Genomic DNA, 22,987 nt, shown 5'->3' with positions numbered 1-22,987 from the left:
GACTGTGGAGATGTGCCCAGGAAGACAGGCATAGAAGAATATACAGAGCAATATGGTTTTCCATGGCGATGGGATGTCACTCTGGAAATCACAGGCTCTGGGTCCTGCCCTGTGTCACCTCAGACAGAAAGCACAAAAATATACTATGCCTTAGTTTCTCCAACTTTTAAAATAGGAAGACACTGCAATTGTAGGGCAAGAGTTTGTTCTGAGGATTCAGTAAAAATTGGCAACGAAATACAGCGCTTTGAAAAACATCTGCTATGTTCTACAAACTCATTATTACTTATGAACCTATTTAATAGCTCTCCATGAATTCTAGGATCCAATATTCTATGGCTAACTCTGAATATGATCTCAGATTTTAATCTTTTTCACACGGCATGTCAATCCCCCAAAACTTCTCCTGCTGTGACCTTCAATGACCTACATTTGTTACCGTTGAACAAAATCAAGTTCATTGCTATTCTCAGGCTGTAATGAAAATTAAGACTATTTCTGTTTCCTTCACGTGCCCCATAATTACACAATTAGACTTAGGAATTCCATTATTGAATGTTAGTTGTAGCAATGTTCAGCATACCATGCAAATTTTGCTGAAGTACACTTAATTTGACTGCTAAAATGTGTGATATCTCAAGACAGGATTTACACTATGAAAATCATAGGTCACAATTTTTATTGAAAGTTGAAACTAAAACTCCTTTGCAGGACTGTCAAGCAGAGAATGGGTACTCACGTTTCCTTTAACCACATAATTAGAATCATTCTTGATGTCTCTGGCTAGACCAAAATCACAAATCTTTGTGATTCGACCATGAGTAAGGAGGATATTTCTGGCTGCCAAGTCTCTGTGAATACACTATTCGGTTGGGAAAGAAAAGAAAACCATTTAAATTCATTTTAACTTGTAAAGAGTGAAAACTAACTTGTTAATATTAGAGTGTTGCTTATATTATAAAAAATCCAATACTTTTGTTTTAAAGTATTCAGTACACCAAAAATAAAAATCAAAAGTATGCCTTGAATGATGTTCACATAATCAAGAGTCTAATTACTACAATCTCTTTCTAAAGCAATTCTAATAAATGCTATTTTCTTCTCAGGACTGCTTTTATTCGTAGGAAAATACATAAGAAATAGTCATATCATATCGTTGAAACTGGAAATTCATTTTGCATGCATCTCTTTGAATGTCCTTTCACAGAGTTCCTAACATGCCTTTGCAACTTCAATTTGACATCTCCCAAGGACCCACGGAAGAAGGTTTCTATTTCAGCCATCCTGTATCCTTTCTTAGGTTGGTAATTGTTGGGAAATGTCACCCATGACATTTAAGGGTAGGACTGGTAACCTCATTCTATTCGGTTAATCTTAGGTCCTAAGGAATTCCTCTCACCCCTCCACAGACCATGCTCCTTGTTCCATCATTCTCTTTCCATTTCTATCCTCCTCCCAAGTGTTTATTATACTCTCCTGACCCCTTATTTCCCGACACTTCATAAGCCATGCATGTAATACTTGGGTCTAACTTCAATAAAACTCAAGTCTATGCTTCACTCCAAGCCTTGTAACTATGAGGTGCCCTCTGCTTTTACTGATAAAATGATTCTATTCTCTAGGAACATATCCTATATCCTAAAAGCCAGAAGTTTTAAATGAATTCACTGCATATAAAAGAATATTCACAGAAAACTCATTTAGACAGGCTTGCACTTTAAAGCTTATAAATTAGAACAGGAATTCCAAAGAGACAGCAGTTGGAACATGAAGAAACTAAATTTCCTCTGCTTTTGGTTACCACATTTCAAAATGACACTCTGCCTTCTAAGTATGGCTCTAAAATTCTGTTTAAAAAACAAAACAAAACAAAACAAAACACAAAACTCTTTTGAGAATCACTCCCACTTACATTCTTGGAGGCAAGGAAAGCCATGCCCTTTGCCACCTGGTAAGAAAAGCTCAGCAAGTCTTCTAAGTCTAGGGCCAACTCGTCATCCTCCATAATGGCAGGAGTCACATCTCTTTCTATGTATGAGCCTGTGAGGAAGGGAGGGTTTTTCTTAGCAATTAAAACCATAAAGGTTAGGAAAGGAAACGACAGTGGTAATGACAATACCAAAGGCTGGTAATGAATGAACTAATGTGAACTTGCAGGCAGATCACCTCCCTGGTGTCCAGGAAAGGTAGATGCTGAATCACAAAGTTAATATTGAACAATCCTAGGCTGGGTTACAAAAGCTGTAGAAGAGAGGGATGGCGAATTAATACAAAGATCCCAAGTCTATAGTAAGATGCTCAGGCACAAAAACATATGCTCTAACCCCAAGCACCCCCTTGTAATCCTAACTGCCATTGACCATTGGCATGGTTACCATAAAGCAGAACTGGTCTGCATCATTGCTACTGGGAATGACGTTGTCTTCCACATTAGCATGATATATATATACTCTGTAAATAAAGTTGCTCTTGTTGCTTGATAGGTGGGTACTCACCTACTCTCGCAGATCTCCTTTTCTCGGCCTTGGTTGGGACAACATAAGAAACTCCAGGTTTCATGTCCATGTATTCATTAGTACTATCGCTGCTGGGAGAGATGAAACAAGTCATGACTGAATCAAGTGGGACGCGTAGAAGGGCACTCATGGGTCGGGCTCTCCCTCCTCATCCCCTTTGCTACATAATAGACTGGACTGACTTGAGGAAAGTAAAATATGAATGAAGAGTTTGAAAATCTTGTTCTGTAAAATATGAGTTTTTAATATTCAATATTGGGGTCCATGCCCAGAAATTAGGTGTCCTTTTTGTGTTTAATCATAGAGGGGACCCAGGTTAGAAATTTCCCATTTCTTCACACGTGGATTTAATGGGAAACAAAAATGGTATCCTGTATTACCTCAAACTCTCTAAATGAGCCCCAGGAAACAAGATGAAAGAAAGACAAAGATGAAGAGCTTCTAAGACATGTTATGGGGGAGGCAGAGATCGTTAACATATAGTGACTGATGGAATAAGGTTTAAAAAAAAAAATCAAGTTGGTTCAGATAAACACCAATAATTTGGATGATTTTCTGAACCATCTGGACCTCTTCAATCTGCAACATTTGGCTGGAGACTCTTCAAGATTTCTAGTACTTCCTGCTTCTGATTAGCATAGAAACACCATGACAACAATCTCCTTCAGAGTGTGCTGGTGGTTCCAATCCCATATGGGATCCCAAAGCACAAAGAACATCACACAGAATTGAACAATTTAAGCCATTATTTCAGAAAGTTAAAGAATATATATAGGGCCAAGTTTTCGGAAAGAAGCAAAGTGGCTCATTTCTTCATATAATGAGCACATGCCCAGGAGAAACTAATAAAAGGTGGTTTTGTACGGAATTCTACTACCACTTTAAACTACTCAAGTTTATAGGATTAAAAAAATAAAAATTTTCACCTGGGGTTTTAAACTTTTGCCAGAGGTACAGAAAATGGCTCTAAAAGGTTATTGCCCATCAATATTATTTACTGAGGTCTCCTTGAGGGCCTGGTGTTAAAGAGTTCAGGAGGCAACGTCTTGCCATCATAAGATGCAGGGGATATAGTGCATAAAAAGGATAAGAGAAATCTCCCACCCAACTGCAGTATAGGGGATTGGCCAAGATAACCATGACTTCTACTGGACGAAGTAAATCTAGGAAGTCTTCTCAAATGGTGGCTCTTAACAGCACTTCCAAAGAAAGAATAGGCAAGGTTCTTTTCTGGTTGTAAATCAAACTCGAAGCTCTTTATAGATGATTCAAATTCAGAATGGCATCTATGATGAAAGAGATGAGAATGGTGTCCAGAATTTTTTAAAATGTGCTGGAGTGGTTATGTCTTTTAATAGCATGATGAATTAAAAGGGGCAAGAGGCAAGGTATACAGGAATAATTCAGATGTCGATGGCAAAAAGCCTACGTGTAGCGATATGTTCAGAGCTCTTTGTCATTCTGCTAAAGGTTTTAAAGGTCTTTACTGTGGCAACTTGAGAGGCTTTGGCATTTTCCCTATAAACAGTGTCTCACTGGAAACATGCATATAGTACCAAGCTCAGCGGTATAAATGGAAATACATGCAGGACAGAACCGTAAGAAACAGAAATAGAATTCATTCAGTTGCATGGAGCTAAAGTGTAGAAAAAAGTAAAAATGCATTTTTTAAAAATCAGCAAAAAAATCCAGGTTTAACACAGTTTGAATCTTTAAAAACACAAATTGAACTTTCTAAACTGTTAATCACATTTAAATGATTTAATAATTTTGATTTCATACCTCAGAGTACCTCAGTTCATTTTTTAAAGAATCAGCCTTGATTGCAAACCCTTATGACCCCATGAACTGCCTGTCAACAGCTAACTATTTATGTAAATCAGTCTTACCAGGAAGACTCCTTTGAATGCAGAAGATTCTTATAAAGTGCAGCTTCTGCATGATCTTCTTGCTTTGAGCAAATAAATGAATCACGTTTTCTTCTCAAAAAATTCAAAAGATCACCATAGCAACAATATTCTGTAATGACCAGGGTGGGCCCTACAAGCACATAAGAAAAGGTTAGAAGGAGGTGAGATATGTATATTAATTCTGCCTCCCATAAAAATTCCCAAGGGTGTCATGGCCATTAATATTCAGCTTCAGTGGATAAGCCTACTTAGTCCCAATACAATCCTATATATTAACACTGCTTATCAAAAGCAGCATTATGTGGAGTAACATAAAACAAGCAAGCCTCTTTTAACCTGAATTTCTAAGTGACATTAGTATTTGGGGCCAAGCATGACTACTGATTTTACAGACAGAAGTTACTGCTTTCAAAGGTTCTACTATCATCAAGCTTCCAACGTGAATCCTTTGATTCACTTCTGTTTACAGCAGGGCTTCACATGCTCTCTGTAATGTTATTATGGAAATAATGAAGGCACAAACTGTGGCATAGTGGGGACATCACACATGGAGCAGCCAGCTAGGATGAGACTGGAAAGTGAGTGAAAACCTAAAATGACCTGTGTTCCGAGCACTCCTAGTCGAAACATTTTTTTGGTGTTATGAACGTTTAAAACTGCAGTTTGGAAGTAACGGGCAACTAATTAACTTGGGTAAGAAATTTCCTCATGAACAATTCATGATGCGGTGAAGCAACATTTACAGGGGTTGTTTGAAGACATTCCATAAAGCTGTCAACTGCACCGTGTATCTCCAGGAACAGCTCATTTTACACATCTTTGTTTCTTTCAACTGAAATACTTTCTGCAAACATCACAGACATCCTTGACGGGAACCTCAACTAAGGCTTCAAATTGGAAACTTATTTTTACAGAAATGAAATGTTTGCCTCACTTGGTGTATATTTGAGAACTAGTAGTCTTAGGCGCCTATTTTAAATGACGGTATGCAAATGAATATTAACCCTTTCAGTGGCTACATATGATCAAGAAAGATATAAAGCTTACAAGATAAGGGAAGCCTTCTGGTCGGGATGAGCTATTTCAAGAAGCCAATGTTGTTGATGTTACAAACAAGACAGTAACTAGTGTATGTCCTGGGCTGTTCTACCCCATAATAAAATTAAAATATGCATTCTTAAGAACGGTAAGGAAAACAAAATCTAGCAAGAGAGAACAATAGTCAGGGTAAAAGTCTTTCAGCAATTTATAATCCAGCATTGTCAAAATCATATTAAAATGTCATCTTTGGATAACTTAACCAAAAAAAAGGCAATTTGGACATGGCTTTACCTCCAATGGTGCAGGCTCCAAGAAGATTCACAATATTCATATGATTACCAAGGTAACTCAGGACTTTGAGTTCAGACATGAGGGCTTCCCGTTCTGTTAAATGCGCACTTGCTAAAATTGGAAACATGGATTTTAGCGAAAAGCACATTTGGCAAACTCATGTCGAGTGCATGCAGTACCATAGAGGAACTTACGTTTGAGCATCTTTACAGCGACAGTCATGGCTGTGTCAGACTTAATTAAGCCATAAGCAGTTGCCTCAACAACCTTTCCGAAAGCACCGGCACCCAGGGTTTTCCCTGTAGGAAGGAAGACAACAAGGTAAGGGGTGGTGGTGCTGGTGGGGGAACTGAAGGACCATTTGTATAGTTTCAAAATCAGTTAAGGAATTAAGGACAATTTTGTCTAGAGACATTTTCCCATACTGTTCTCTATGCCAAACCTATCAGAGGAGGTGCAATTTCACAGAAAACTCATTTTTCAGGTAGAACAAAACAAATGAAGATACTGGAGTTCCTTAAAGTCACTGTTATATGTACCCAAAAAGGTGACATGGGAAACCCCTGTTTCATACTGACCAAAACTCAGCCTGTTTCTGGGAAATTCCCATTTGTGATCATAAGGAAGTTGTGTTGGGTCTATGTAAACATAATTATTTCCATTTATCTCCTCAACAACCTTCCACTGTACTTCATACATGGGTTTCTGTGGGGAGAAAGGCAAAGACAGATCACCTTTCAGTAATTATTGTCTCAGTCATTAGAGACAATAATTCTGCAGAGAGAACAAAGAAATGGTTACCTGTAAATATTTGTAGGTCAGAATCATCACAATAATGCACATCATGCCAGCTACGATTACGAAACCAATCAGCAAAGGAGTGAACAGGGTGTGGGGTTGGATTTGCTCTAAAATGAGAGAAATGTGGAATCACAAACTATTGGCAGGATGGGATCTCTGCCATAGCCACGCACTCTCAAATCGACCCACCCCCCGCTCACAGTCCATGGCAAGATACAAAGCTGTTTGAGCCTCGGAGCCCCACCTTTGTTATATTGTACTCTTGTTGTTCAAATGAATCTTTAAAAATATAACTTGAAATGAGAATACTGCAGAATAAAAGTTGAGATTTCCGCAGAACAGGAATAATTTATGCTGTTTTTCAAAGAAAAGCAACATCTGAATGCACTTTTGTACTTCAAATTCCTGCCTTGTACAACTTTAAAAAGAAGCTTCCTTTATAGACGGTTTATATTTTCTTCTTTACGCTTTCCTGTATTTTCCATGTTTTTTACACTGAGCATGAACATCTTTCACAACCACAAAAAACATTTTTAAGGTATTCTTTTCATTGCCCTGTCTGAAAAATCGATGATGTAGAACAGTGGAAGATTCTTCCCCTCATTACTCAAAACCTGAGAAAATATGCCACTTTTTGGCACTAGTCTTTGCCAACTCAAAAAAACAAAACCCCAAGAAGGCCTAAAAAGTAAGGGCCCAGTTTCTTTGTTTCTCACTTTGTACCAATTCATCAATTTGTCCACAAGGCTCATTTAACTTATGCTAAGAGAGTTAGTCACACACGAATCAAATTTTAAGTATTTTAAAGAAATAACTTGCTAACACGACCTCATAAAGGCAGTGTTAACTTTTGGATACAGTGTCTGGCAAAGTATTAAAATAATTCATTTTAAATAACTGAAATTAAATTTTAGATTGTTCTAATTCGTTTGGGTGTAAGGTAAATATATTCCTTCCCCCTATTTGCTTTCTCTACCCCTTTTTAATGGAGACAATTGAAATTTACAACTAACTATAAAATAGAGACAAACACATAAAATATATAAAGTAGCATGGTTAAAATTACTCTGGTAAAAGCATATACTTTATTAACAAACTAGTACAAAATGAAACGTAGTGAGTTTGATGACGGTATGGTGTGATGTACATATTATCAGACATGACATGGTCAATGTTGGAATGAACTTAAAATCATGACTGATATGGCGGACAGAGCCTAAACATCCCCTTAAATTGGATTAAAAAGAAATATACCTTTGTTGTTACCTTTAAATGCAAAGTTAAAATAGGCAGAAGTCTTGCCCACATCGTTGTAAGCCTTACATTCAACTGTGCCATTGTGCTTGAATGCACTAGAATCTATGGAGCTCTGAACCACTAGTTTTCCAAATGGTGGCCCAGATGTGTTTTGTATCTGCACATCCACTGGCAGTACAGGAGCAGAGCATCTAAAGGGAAAAAAACAAAAGCCCAGGCTTACTCTAGGAAAACAAATAAATACATAAAACCCTTGGGATGTGGCATACTTTTAAAACAAAGTTAGAGGTTCATAATCAACAGAAAATATCCTTTTACAAGTGTCTGATGAGGAATAAGCACTTTGGTGACCTAGTGAGTGAAAAGAAAGCACCGTGGGAGAGAAGAAAGAGGAGAGGAAGCTTTGGAGTCAGATGTGGGTTTGAATCCTGACGAGTTGCTTTAACCCCCACCAAGACTGAGTTTCTACAATTGTAAAATGGGGACGGTAATACCGATTGCAAAGGGTTACTGAAAGGATTGGAAAGAATTCAATAAAATGGCAGGCATATATGCTGGCACACAGTAGATCCCTAAAATAAACAAGTTTCAAAAGGTTACATCAATGGTTGAAAAGAAATAGCATAGAGGAAGAAGGCATAAAAAATCTTCATGGGACCAGGAATGGTAGCTCACACCTGTAATCCCAGCACTTCAGGAGGCCAAGGCAGGCGGATCACCTGAGGTCAGGAGTTCAAGACCAGCCTGGCCAACATGGCAAAATCCCATCTCTACTAAAAAAAGTTAGGCAGGCATGGTGGCGGGCACCTGTAATTCCAGCTACTCGGGAGGCTGAGGAAGAGGAATCAGTTGAACCCAAGAGGCAGTGGTTGCAATGGGCCAAGATCACTCCATTGCACTCCAGCCTGGGCAACAGAGCAAGACTCCTTATCAAAAAAAAAAAAAAAAAAAAAAAAAAAACATCCAAGGAGGCAAACTGGGAAGTAGTCAAAGTGAGGACCAAAGTTTGAGTTCTAAGCAGGAAGGCCTGGTTGTGGTGCAGGTGGCTGAGACCACCACTATGAGGGATCCTTTCCGTGAGCCAGACCCTGACTTTCCTATTCTAGGCACCTAGCTATTCTCTGTTCCCCTTAACACCTACCTACATTCATTATTTATTCCATCTATTATGTTTCTCTACCCACTAGAACAAGCTTTTCCAACCTGCAGCCCGCATGTGGCCCAAGATGGCTTTGAATGTGACCCAACACAAATTCATAAACCTTAAAACCTTATGAGATTTTTTTTGCAATTTTTTTTTTTTAGCTCATCAGCTATCATTAGTGTTACTGCCTTTTTTATGTGTGGCCTAAGACAGTCGTCGTCTTCTGATGTGGCCCAGGGAAGCCAAAAGATTGAACTAGAATATAAAGGCAGAGAGGCTCGGGTGTGTTCTATCCATTAGAATAGTGTCTGATACGCACCCACCACTCCCTGCATAACTGCTAAATGAACCCCTGTAACTATGGGGCTTGCTTCCACTGTGGCCGCTCCTCTCAGGGCCTCGAAAAGAAAAGGAGTCCCCAAAAGAAAACACTCTCCTAAAACCCAGCTGAAAACAGCAATCCGATATAACCCCTTCCAACTTGTTGTGATAAAGAGGCTTATTCCACAAAAAATAAAATTTCCTTGATCACACTGACTATTCAATTGTGAGGTTAACCTGGGCTTTTAAAGCCTGAGCATAAAATAGCAACTGATGGATAAAAACAGCTGTGGTGACCCCATTTTCGTCTTCAGGTAATGCAAAAGGACAACTTAAGGCTTCAGTGTGGATGGTGAGGGGCAAGCAGCACCATGCCAGATGTTCTCTGTTCAGGGGCTGGGCACCTAATCAAGAAGAAACCCTTTTTAAAAGCGGTCGCTTGCAAACGCCATATGTATGTTTTAATTGTGCGATCATTACTTTTTGGTAACTTGGCAATTAACTACTGAGGTAATTTTTTCATGATAACTACAGTCACATTTCCCACACACATTACCTCCTGTGTATAGAATGGAAATCTAATTACTCTGTCCTGCAAAATTGCTTTATCTACCTGCAGGCTAGAAATTGCATGATAAATCCACAAAGATAACCACCAAAATAGAGAAGTCATTCAGTAATCATTTTTCAGCAAACAAAATTAATGTCTACCAAGAAAAATATAGCAATTATCCCCTCTAAAAAGCCACACGGCTAGAAAAAAAAAATAATAATAATCAAAACAAAGCTTTATAAAAAAAAAAAAAAATCAGAAAACCTACTTGAAATTCAACTGAATTGCAGCCCTTCCCCTCTGCATTGTAAGCAGTGCCAAAAATAATCATCTCACCTCTGCTCAGTTCCTGGACAAAAATACCAATCTATTGTGGGCTCTGGGAATCCTGCTGCCACACACTGGAGCATGCCATTCATGAGCCTGTCGTAAGTCAGGATTTCTGGTTTTGCTGCAGGAAAACAGAAGTGGCCATATGTCAGAGTGCTGAAAAACCTTAGCAACATTCACTTCGCTCCCTCTCTAATCCTTACAACCTTCCTGGGGCTGCTGAGGAGCCTGAGGGTGCACATTCAAAGTGCGGACTCTGAACCAGGGAGTAGAAGGTACAAGGAGGTGGCTGTCAGGGTCCAACCCAGAAAAGGTTTCCCAGCAGCAGCAGCCCAGCCCCAGAGGCGATGGCTGAGGCAGAGGTCGCAGGGCCACCTGCAGGGTTTCTGCTTTCAGGGAGTGGGTATCTGAGAGACTGCTTCTAATCAAGACTCCAGGACTTGAAAGTGTTCTATATGGAAAAGTCACTTTAAAGGATTCCTGCGAATGGGATTTCAAGTGACCGTACCTGCCCTAGGAATTTCAAGTTATTGTGGGAACTGGAATGGATGAAATTAGGAGTTGTTAGAGGAAAAGATAAGCCCCACTCTCTTGCTCTTTCAGGAATTTTCTCCTTTGGTGGGGCAGAAGTGTGGTGCTGGTTAGAAGCTGAACCACTCTATTTACAGGGAAGCTAGCACATAAACAGTAAAATACAATATGGGCTTTACTCCAAATCTTTCAAATGCAAAATATGAGGAGAAAACCGGCATGAGATTTATATATCTGTATATATATGAACCAGAATATATAAATATATGTCTATGAATCTGAATATATTCACTGTAACAGCAGAAATGCTCTAATTTGGTATTTCTGGGTAACTACAATAACCAGCTGATACTCAAGAATTTCTAATTTTTGAAGTTACTTACAAAGTGAAGGGAAGATGCACTTATACTCGGTGGTTCTGATGGCAATACATCTGAAGGGTTCTAACCCTTTGAGAACAAGTAAGCTCAACAGAAGCACCAGGATGGCAGAGATAGTGACACGCTCACCCTGTACTTGGAAGTAGAGCATTGATTGCGCCAAGTCTAAGCACAGAATTACAGGAGCCCCATGAATAGTGGACAGATCCGAACACCAGCTCTTAAATTTCTCAGTTATTTGACCCTGAGTAAGTTTCTGTATCTCTCTCTACATTTTTCTTTCCTCATGTATAAATGGGAATAATAACTGTGCCCATCTCATAGGGATGTTGAGACAATTAAATGAGACAGAGCATACAGAGAGCTAAGAATGATTTATAGAAATGAAACAATTTATTATCATTTTTGCTGCACAGTGGCTCACATGTATAATCCCAGCACTTTGAGGGGCTGAGGCAGTGGATTACCTGACGTCAGGAGTTTGAGACTAGCCTGGGCAACATGGTTAAACCACATCTCTAAAAACACAAAAACTAGCCAGGCATGGTGGCATGTGCCTGTAGTCCCAGCTACTCAGTAGGCTGAGGCAGGGGGATCACTTGAACCTGGGAAGCAGAGGTTGCAGTGAGCAGAGACTATACCACTGCACTCCAGCCTGGGTGACACAGTGGGACTCCGTCTCAAAAAAAATTATTGTTAATTATTATTACTGAGTTATTCTTTTACAATCAGAATATCTACCTTTCTTGGGTAATCAATTTCACTAGAAATAAAGTGAGCTGTATTTGCCACTCTAAATAGTCTAAAAATTGTTTCTTTAAAATAGTCTGATAATGCGTATATTTTAACCCAATGCGCAGGGATTCAACATCAATTATGTTGCAACTGATAGGGAAAATATATGCAGTGAGAAGGAAAGACTGACAGATCAGGAGCTTAGGAAGTTTATTTCTCCAAAGGAAGGTAACACTGATAAATGACATCTTTGTAGAACAACCTCTCAGTACCTCACCTCCCTGGAGGCAAACAAGTTGGCAGAGATCAGAGTATCCACATGCATGACACACCCACCTGTCACTCAACCTGGCCCTGCTGATGAGCAGGCCATTTGGCTAAGGCAAACAAAAGAGCAACTCTCCAAAACGATCTCAAGGTAGGGGTATCCTTGAGAGTTTGGATCCAATGCCAGCTTTCACAAATAGAGCAAGAAGGCAAGCCATCGTCTTGCAAAAGCATCCATCTGGCAAGTTTCATTTAATTATCACAGGCAACTGTGTGATCGGGCTGAAAAGTAGGACACAACACAAAAAATCAGCGGACCCTTGGGAGAATGCTATTTGCTGGGGACTCCAGGTGTCATACTGTGGGTCCCTGGACTCAGTTTAAGTGTCACCTCCTTTTCTAAGCAAGCCTCAACTCTGATGCCAAGTAGGTTGGTCTCTCTTCTTTCCTTATTCCCAAAGGATTTAAGAACACCTGATGCTGGTAGGCAAGATCTTGTTCTGCCTCCTCCATCAGACTCAACGTTCTCAAGGGCAGGAACCACATCTTACTGTTGCCTATACCTGTGACTCCTAGCTCAATGTGACCCACAGCAAGGCTGAATGATGAAGACCCCACCCAAAGAAACAAGTCTCTAAGATTCTTTCAAAGGCATTCAATTATAGTCACAAGAAGAGACCTGTGAGAACAGCCTAAAGGTGACTTTCATAAATAGGGCACTATTTGTATTATTTTTGCAAAAGAGAGCCATGAGATAAGAAATCCAAGTGCCTGATTACATGAATTTTTTATAACATTGAGATGAATGATGAGTGGGACTAGTCCACACAAAGCTGGTAGAGATAACTGAATAGGACTCAAATAGGAGCTAAGTTCATAACATAGATGTCCTCATACCTATATTCCCTTTACACGCATACTTCCTAATGCTCATAATGCTACATGGGAAATTCTTAGTGGAATTAAATATTAACTCAATAGTGGGGGAAAAAGGCTGAAAGGACACCTTAAGATGATGTGAACAATATCTCTGGGCAGTAGGGTTATGAAAAGTTTCTATTTTATTCTTTTATTTTTAATTTTATTTTGTAATATACAGGTAGTGAACCTATAAAACATTTTTTAATTAAAAAATTGGAACAGCTCAAAATTACATAATCAATTCCATTTAGCTTTGGTTACAAGTGTTCTGTAACATCCAAGCCTTCTAGCGTGACACCTGGTAGCAGTTATACAACAGCCACGGCTGGCAGTGGTGTGGTCCGGCTGGCCTACTTGTTCCCGCGTGCCGGTTAATTAAGCACTTTTGTTAAGCTCCTATCCCAGGTGGGTCATAACCTGAGGCTAATCGAACAGCTTTTGTCCTGTTGGCCTTAGGTTGGCCAACCAAGCTCAGAGGGGCCTAAATCTTCAATATGCCTTAGACCCACTAAGGGAAGAGGTTAAATGCACATTCCTGGGCCCCACCTCCAGAGATCTAGTAAACTGAGGATATGACCCAGCAATGTACTTTTTAAAAAGGGCCTTTAAGGAACCCTGATCAGGGCCAGGACTAGAGTGAGGCAAGAGAAGCACCCAGGGCATAAAAATAAGGCACTCACCCTAAAGGACTTATGAGTTGGTACCTGTGAGTGAGGCCCTCCTTACATTTCACACCCTAGGCGCCTTTCTTGCCTCGCCTCTGTCCAGCCCTTTCCCTAAGGTTGATGCTAAGATACCTGCTTCTGAAAAGGATGAGACACACTAGTACAGCAGGAGCTGTACATGGCAAGTTGCATTATGAAAATGTTTAATGCATAAAGAATGAGCCAGGTAGAAATCTAATTCCTAAAAATGAAAATTTGGGCTCATCTGCATTTGGTAAGTGCCTCAGTGCACCGTGTTTGGCATTAAATATACATCTTGCTTTTAAAGATACGTAACTCTCTGCAGTTCTCCAGGTTAAATCTGAGCTGTGGCTTCTTAGATATTCTGCAATAAGCAGTATAGCAAATGACACATTCCCTAATTCCTCCCAAGTTGGAGGTTTAGATAAGCCTAAGAGGTGTATAAGTTATGCATTTCCTGCGGTGATTAAAAAAAAATAGCTTTTTTGCCTTTAAAAACATTGTGGACCTGAGTCATTCTGATATCTCCAATAACACCGATCAGCTTGTAGGCAGATTTCAGATGTTTGTAACTCTACTGAGAATTTATTGCTCATGCAATTAAAAATCCTACACATCCACTGATTTACCCCATAGATTTGTGATCTTGGAAAATATTCCTTTTCATCACCATCAGGTCCATGTGGAAAGCAAGAACAAAATGAATTTTAAGAACACGGTACAGATAACAAAGCCAGGCTGGTGGCTGAAAGGTAGCACACACGCAAGTGGTCTTTCTTCATCTAAATGTGGGGAGGCATTTTTGAGTAGAGTTCTCTTACCCCAGCCACTTTAACCAACTTCTGCTGTAAAGGCGCATTTGCCCACACTTTATAATCAGCAGGACAAAAACCACAAACACGTCACCAAACAATAAAACACTAAGTGAAGAGTGATCAGAAGGATGAATTTGTTTTTAAAATTCAAGGTTTGCTGGTGTTTCATGGCAATGAAACAATGCTTTTCCGCAATTTGTCACTATCCTGGTTTTGGTCTGCATAAAACCTACACTTGTGCCATAATACCATTAATAATAAAGAAATTTAAGTCAGCTAAAATTGGAGTATAAAAATAACCCAACTTTATTTATAAAAGGAGTATTACACTTTTTTTTAAATTCCCAGAATAGATATTTTAGACATACATTATGTCTTATACCTTCTTAAAGATACTCCTGAAATTGTCATATGGACACTTTAACAGAAGTTTATTTAACAAACAAAATAGAATTTCAACTACAATCTCCTGTATCCATTTATTTTTAATGGTGACTCTCATTTTAAAAAGAAGAAAATCATTCTCTTAATGAAGGGATGTTCTCAACTAGGGGTCAGCAAATTTTTACCATAAAGGGCGAGATAAATATTTCAGGTAAATATTTCAAATTTGTGGGCCATAAGAGTCCTTCCTATGATTCAGCTCTGCAGCTGTAGTACAAATGTGCCCACACACAGTCTAGAATCAAACAGGCATGGCTGTTACCAATAAAACTTTCCTTATGGACACTGACATTTGAGTTGTATTCTCATGACTTATGAAATCTCCTGTTTTTTTTTTCCCAACCATTTAAAAATAAATTCAAAAACATTCTTAGTTTGTGAGTTATTCAAAAGCAGACTACAGGCCAGGTGCAGCAGCTCACACCTGTAATCCCAGCACTTTGGGAGGCCAAGGCAGGAGGATCACTTGAGGTCAGGCGTTAGAGACCAGCCTGGCCAACATGGTGAAACCCCATCTCTACTAAAAATACAAAAATAAGCCAGGCACGGTGGCAGGTGCCTGTAATCTCAGCTACTAGGGAGGCAGAGGCAGGAGAATTGCTTGAACCTGGAAAGTGGAGGTTGCAGTGAACCCAATATTGTGCCACTGGACTACAGTTTAAGCAACAGAGCAAGACTCTGTCTCAAAAGCGAAAAAACCAAACAAACCAAAAACAGGCTACAGGCCAATTCTGGCCAGCAGGCTATAGTTCTACCTTGTTCTCAACAGCCATCAAAAAGCTATCTCAATCATGAGATTACGTTGAAAAATGATGAAACTACTTGGAGAGAGAGTTCCTGAGCCAGAATCACTGCTCAATTTACAGGAGCACCATTGCTGTATCACCCAGCCGTGGAGAGGAAGACCTGTACACACATCACAATGCCACCCTGCTTGCTGCCGAGGAGTGCAGGCATGGGACAAAAGGCTCTTTTTTCCTACTCTGGAAAAGTAGCTAATTCATTTTGCCACAAAATTCAGAAGTGGAGGAGAAGGGTATTGACAGAATGCCCCTGGAAACATTATGTCCCCATTCTTGCATTAATTTAAATTTCCCTATATTACCAGTGACCTTGCATCCATCTGTAAATCAAGGAGGCTAATGTGATGTAAAAACAAGTGGCTCAGCTGAAAAGAAAATCTCTACAGAGTGGGAGTTCCACAGTATGAAAGGGACTGCTCTTGCTGCTTTTAGCAAGGTCTATGTATCCAAGTCTAGAGTCAATTCCAACAGAAGTTTACATGGCTACACACCTAACTTTTCCACCATCACTATAAAAAAATGGCCAAACCACACAAACTGGGGCAACCAAGGGCTATGGATCCAGACAGGTTACCTGGTTCTCTTACAGGTGCAGTGCTTACATCAAGGCCCGTTTAGCAACACACCCACCAGACCAACTTTCCTATTAGATAGGGAGGAACAGCGATGACGCCAGCCTTTGAGGAGAGAAAGATGTCTGGCTACGCTCAGAGTTATTCTGTTAAATTTTTTCAGAATAGAAGAGAATCAAGTTCTACTTTAAAAGTAGGTTGCCATTATCTTTTTGTTTCCAATTTAAACATCTATAACAATTCTTGCCTCCACAGATACTCTTCATAAGGAGAAAGAGATATTAGAGTGTCACATCAAAAACAACATTCATAATTCCCAAGCAATTTGAGAACAAAAACTCATTTCAAGTTCAGGAAGAGAAAATAAAAACAGAGTTCAAACACTGTCAGATATATCAAATGAACACACATTATCTATAAAAATATTAACGTGAAAAGGCAAGCAACAATTTTTACATAGATTAGCTACCACACTAAGAAGATCTGAAAATTATTCCCCTTAGTTTAGAACCGTCCTGGAAGCCAGCACAGTGTATCTGCCATATCACATGTTGAAGACGGAGCATGAAAGATAACGATAGATGATAACCTTATTAACCTCCAGCCACCTAAGCAAGGCCACTCGTTAGAGATTAAACAAGATAATTATAAACTTTAAATAATCATCTGACAGATTTCTTTTAAAATTCAGTCACATCACTGCAGAGTCCCGCCTCAATCCTGGATGTCTCAAAACTGCATCAGGCACAGGCTACAGAAATTGTAAAAGATCCTTACACTGAGCCACCAAATGATGTTACAGAAGATATTCATAATGCTTTTGTTGCGCAACATCAAAAATCCAGGTTATAAAGCAATATGACCTCATTTTTATTAAAAAAATTAATGGTCTAGAGGAATATATATAAGGAATATTAGTAATAAGCTATAAAATGTAAATAGACAAAAAGTAAAAATGAAAACTTGATTTTTATTTTTGCTTATTTACATTTTCTAGTTGTTCTACCCTTCACATGCTTTTGTAATAAGAAAAAATTGTTTTAATTTAAAAACATATGCATACAAATGTTCACACAAACCAAGTTATGTTCCAGTTACTGTTGCATACTTAGAGCAAACTTTCAAAAGCAAGTAAATAAATCAACAAGGAGTTCTATTCAGCACTTTAACTTTAGTGTTTAAAAATTCCAATTATTTAATATAACAGGAAGTCACTCTAATAGAATCCACCATTGGGGAAAACACTGAAAAGCAAAGATTTTCAAGCAAAAATCAACAGCGAGTCTTAAAATTTGTAGCCTGTAACACAAGTATGATTTGGACACCCATGTGTTTGAAAGGTCCTACCATTTAAAAAAAAAAAAAGGAAATCAACTAATAGGTTTGTTATTAAATAAGCTAATAGGTTAAGTGGTGGGAAGACATTTCCATCTTCCAAAAAATGTGAAGTTCTAGTAACTTTGCTCTCTTTGTTTTGTGAGATCTTCTTGAAGGGCACAGGGGCCTTAAGGTCCAATTCTGAGCAGTTTTTGCAGGTAAGCCTGCCATTATTATTTTACTCTGGATAAGGATACTTGGAGATTCCAGCCAGGTGGGTGACCCAGAGAGCTGGCAAACAGGTGAAGCCATCTACATGGCTGGCTTCACAGGTCTATGATACAGTTTGAATATTTATCCCCTTCAAATCTCATGTTTAAAAACTGATCCTGAATACTGGAGGTGGGGCCTGATGGGAGGTAGCTGGGTCGTGGGGGCAGATCTTTCATGACTTGGTTGGTGCTGTCCTAGAAGTAATGAGTGACTTCTTGCACTATTGGTTCTTTGGAGGTCCGATTTTTAAAAACAGCCTGGCACCCTCCTTCTCCTATTTCCTCCTCTCTTGCCATGTGATGCTGTTCTCCTTCCCCTTCCCCAGTGAGTGGAAGCTTCCTGAAGCCCTCACCAGAAGCAGCTGTTTCTTATAGCCTGCAGAATTGTGAGCCATATAAATCACCCAGCCTCAGGCACTCCTTTACAGCAACACAAATGCACTGACAGTCCACCTGCGATCACTTCTGGCTGGCCAAAAGCTAGCTGGCTATGTGCTTTATCTGCAGGAGCTTCGCCCTGGATTTGGTTCAGCCATCCATAACTGGATTTAACTATGACCAAAAATACATAAAAGGCAGCCCAGACTCTGAGAACATGGTCAAAGGGGATCTTTCTCATTGAGAGGCCTTATTCTGGGTGATTTATTGCTTTGGCTAATTTTGGTATAATGTATGACCTACAATCACTAACAACAGATAGGATGTTAATTATATGATGCAGTGATTTGGAAATAGTACATTATTTAACATTTCCTTAAATTGTTTCTCAACCCCCTGTTAACATCCTTCCATAAATGGAGTGAAATTGGTGACTTCTGAGTTCATTTGGTGCACGTCAGCAGTTATTTGGGTTTCCAAGCTAGCTCAACATTAAATTCGTCCTATGTACAGCTAATGAAGCAAGGGGAGCCCTTCAGTTCCCAATGTCTGCCTCCCTGTCACCACCACATAAGGATCACAGAACTCCCACGGCACTAGCTGAAGTTTGTCACTAAAGGATAAGCCTTCAAGATGGGAGAGAGATCTATTTATGATCCCCAAATACCATTTGCCTCATATTTTAAATGCATAATACTGTCCTGGAAATGCTACCAGATCATGTTTTGAACTATCCACTTTAAGGTTACTGGACCTTCTTAAAATCATTCCAAAGGTTTGAAAAGCATCCGGTTTATCACATCAGTCATAATTTCTTTCTACAATTATGTAAATTACTTAAGGATTCACATGGGAATTTAAATTAAAGCCAAAATAAATTTACAAAATATTTACTTTACTGATTATCCTTTAAGTCCACTATAAAATTTGCTGTTTATTCAAGAAATACTAGATGGTGTGGGGAAAAAAAGCCAAGCGGATATGTTAGTATTAAAGTGCATATTTGACCTTTTATTTGTCCTGGATCTGGCAAGAAACCTTATTGCGTGACACTTAATATAACCAAAGAGGCCATAGGCTCCTAAGAAAGTAGCAGAAGCTACCCATAGCATCTTGACAATGTAATTTTTTCTAATATTTTCAAGAATTTTGGAAAGGGTAATGCCTATTAAGAAAGCACTTTGAGTTAAGGTTTCAAAGTTCTACTTTCTTCCTGATTTTCATCTGTAAGAAAAACAACTCACCATTTTCACTGCAGGATAGCAACCATTTCAGAAGTAAGAATTTAATTTCTATACACATCTTGGATAAGCAATTCCAAAAGTAATTAGAATAATGCAAATTCAATGCAGATCATCACTAATTTTTGGTTTTGCTTTGTTTTTTAAATGAAAATTCCAATCAGTTTCCACTAGAAGTTCTACTCAAAGATGGCAACCATGTTATAGCTCTTGGCTACTATAAACTACCTTAAATGTCACTGAGTCGGTTTAACAGGCCCATGTAAATCATGGCTTGATTAGAGAGGTTAGAAACAGTATTAGAACCTTTTCAAGCTTAACATATTATATACCTGTTTTCTTAACACAAATTATCAGGGCACAGTTTTTCAGAAGTCTACCATATAAGCAATTAAAACACACCAATCTCCCACATTCAATATACTGACATTTACATTTGGAATTTTCAAAACAAATAGATTTTTCAACCACCAAACATTTTACCATGCCAAATCAAGGATTTTCACTAGCATTTCTTGCAGATGAATCTGTTAAGCAATTATGCATTAGTGTCACAGAGTAAAAGCAGGCTGAACTTCTGCACTAACAAACACCATGCATTCATTATTCTGATTTTTATCAATTCTGATTTTTGTAGAACACAATCCCTTTTGTCCTTGAGGCTGAGCTTATTTACAAAATAAACCATACAGCACACCTGCACATGTAACTGGCTCAGTTAAACTGATGTCAAAAAGGCCACAAATATTCTAAGTTTAAAATTCTAAAATTATTTTAGCTTTTGATTTTAAAATTTAACCTGAAAAAATCCTACCTCATAAGCTAAACGATGAGGATGCAAAAACATGAGAAAGATATAATGAACTTTCGGGACCTGGAAGAAAGGTGGGAGGGGGTGGGAGGGGGGGTGAGGGATAAAAGACTACACATGGGTACAGTGTACTCTGCTTGAGTGACAGGTGCACCAAAACCTCAGAAATCACCATGAAAGAATTTATCTATTTAACTAAAACCCACCTGTTCTCCAAAAACTATTGAAATTACATTTTTAAAAAATATTACCACATAATTATGTTAACTGGAATTTTTTTCAATTAAAAAAATCAATAAATCAGCTAACTATATCTGTAAAGAACAACTGGAACACACCTCATAGACAGTTTAAAGCTCAAACATAAATGCCACTACCTCTGTCCAAACATTTAGCAATCAAGAAATCTAACATGTCAGGTAAGTGAAATAAATGCCTTTGTCAGTTTGCTATTTGTAACAAACTGACATCAAGGAAAAGATTTTCTGAAGAGCTTAACTTGAGGTCAGGACCAACATGATCCCCACCTATATCTCCAGTGAGATGGAGCGGGACCTCAGGAAGTACTGGGTGGGTATTAGAGACCCAGACCCCCAAATACAGAAAAGGCCTCCTACCAACAGGGAATCCAAGAAAAGATCCTTTTGGAAGGTTAACAGCACATCCTATCTAGTTTCAAATAGGCATGAGTTCACCAGCAGCCTGGTAAGTAAAACGGTAGCAATTTTGCCCCCATCAGAGAAAAGTCAGAAACATCTGCCTGAGGTCTGTATCTCATGACCAACTGGCAGACCACACACTGGCAAACGGAAGCATGAAAAAAAAGGAAAAGAGACCCATCTAAATGCCCCTTTGGCCTTAAAGACAGGGAAATAGTGAAAACACAAAGCAACCCGCTTTATAAAATTCCCAACTGCTGAGCTCTCAAACTGTGGAGTGGGCCCCACCCACGATCTGCTGTTGCTGGTGAACAAGAGATAAAATACAGAAACTGAGAAGCACTGAGGAGGAGCAATTTGACAGAGAGTAATTTTTGTATCTATTGAATCTAAAAAATAAAAAAAACCCAAGCTTGTATTTTGTATATCTCTGTTCTTTTTCATTTCACTTTTCTAGTAATTGGTTTTTACTATACTTTACAAGACGTATTGATCCACAATGAATTGGGAATCTTAGAAAAGAAAGTCTTTTACCATAGACAGGTTGAGAAGCATCGCACAAGAGCAGCCGCAATAAAATTTGTATAAACAATATTCACATTATGCTTGCAAGGATACTCATTTACCTATAGTCACCTCTCAAAGGAGATGAACATTAAAACTCTTCAGGACTGTGTCCATGTGTAATAATATACTATTACTTTTTTTTTTTTTTTTTTTTTGAGACGGCATCTCCTCCTGCTGCCCAAACTGGAAAATGGTGTAATCTTGGCTCAATGCAACTTCTGCCTCCTAGGTTCAAGTGATTCTCCTGCCTGAGCCTCCCAAGTAGCTGGGATTACAGTCATCCACCACATGCCTGGCTAATTTTCGTATTTTCAGTAGAGAAGAGGTTTCACCATGTTGGCCAACGTGAAACAAATGGTCTTGAACTCCTGACCCTCAGGTGATCCACCTACTTCAGCTTCCCAAAGTGCTGGGATTACAGCATGAGCCACTATGTCCAACCTCTATATACTATTTTCTGCTTCACACTGAAATTAATCTAGAGCTACTCTAATTGAGGGCCAGTGAAATACTATGTAATCAAAACTGTTTGCAGGAACTCAGATAATAATTAACATGTTTCCCTTAAAAAGGGAGAGCTCGTGTTCAAATAAGTTTGGGATCTATACATCCTAACCCATGGCCCCCTTTGGCAAAGTCACATTAGCATATTAGGATTCTGGGAAGGTCAGTAATAAAGACATGTGTTTAATTACATGAATGTGAACTTCACCTAAACTTGTATCAATATCTTACTCAGAAAACGTAATTTTTGAAATGCTCATATAGTCAAAAGACTCCAGATTAGCAATAAAAAATCTGTCTAGCTATTTCTTTTCTTCATTTATAAATGCTTCACACCACCCACCCTACCATCTTTGCTGAGCCATAGCATCAAATAAGATAATTATGTAAAATCACTTCATATAGGTTGTGCATTGTGGCTCACTCCTGCAATCCCAGCGTTTTGTGAGGACAAGGCAGAAGGATTGCTTTAGTCCAGGAGTTCAAGACCAGCCTAGGCAACAAAGCAAGACTCCCATCTCTAAAAAAAAATTTTTAAAATTAGCTGCGTGTGGTGGTGCGTGCTTGTACTCCCAGCTACTTGGGAGGCTGAAGCAGAAGAATCTCTTGAGCCCAGGAGTACAAGGATACAGTGATGGATGATCACTCCAGCCTGGGTGACAGAGCCAGACCCTGGCTCAACATGTTTGTCAACATATTTGAAAATAAAAACATGTTCTTCTCAAAATCAAACAAACAAAACATATACCCGGGTGCAGCATCTCACACCTGTAATCCCAGCACTTTGGGAGGCCAAGGTAAGTGGATCACTTTTGGTCAGGAGTTCAAAACCATCCTGGCCAACATGGTGAAACCCTGTCTCTACTAAAAACACAAAAATTAGCCGGGCATGGTGGCTCGCCTATAGTCTCAGCTATTCA

The 22,987-nt window shown here is 39.0% G+C and overlaps 1 protein-coding gene across 8 annotated transcripts in view; it reads right to left on the bottom strand.

Moving 5' to 3' along the window:
- Positions 1-22,987, bottom strand: part of KIT (KIT proto-oncogene, receptor tyrosine kinase) — an 84,532-nt gene that overhangs the window by 6,671 nt on the left and 54,874 nt on the right. For 4 of the 8 annotated variants that reach the window (XM_032274227.1, XM_032274220.1, XM_032274221.1 and 1 more), the window contains exons 8-17: positions 10,171-10,285; positions 7,814-8,007; positions 6,560-6,666; positions 6,337-6,463; positions 5,953-6,057; positions 5,759-5,869; positions 4,406-4,556; positions 2,496-2,587; positions 1,913-2,040; positions 740-862 (exon numbers count right to left, since the gene is read on the bottom strand). In XM_032274227.1, the coding sequence (XP_032130118.1) occupies positions 740-862; positions 1,913-2,040; positions 2,496-2,587; positions 4,406-4,556; positions 5,759-5,869; positions 5,953-6,057; positions 6,337-6,463; positions 6,560-6,666; positions 7,814-8,007; positions 10,171-10,285 (1,253 nt within the window). The remainder of the gene's footprint in view (positions 1-739; positions 863-1,912; positions 2,041-2,495; positions 2,588-4,405; positions 4,557-5,758; positions 5,870-5,952; positions 6,058-6,336; positions 6,464-6,559; positions 6,667-7,813; positions 8,008-10,170; positions 10,286-22,987) is intronic. The other 4 variants (XM_032274223.1, XM_032274224.1, XM_032274222.1 and 1 more) reach the window with 3 other exon arrangements.

The sequence above is a fragment of the Sapajus apella genome, unplaced genomic scaffold (assembly GCF_009761245.1).
Source record: "Sapajus apella isolate SASKATOON/1434 unplaced genomic scaffold, GSC_monkey_1.0 scaffold5, whole genome shotgun sequence".
Taxonomy (NCBI): Eukaryota; Metazoa; Chordata; class Mammalia; order Primates; family Cebidae; genus Sapajus; species Sapajus apella.
The sequence above is the reverse complement of the archived record's forward strand: the minus strand, read 5'-3'. Positions and strand labels throughout refer to the sequence as shown.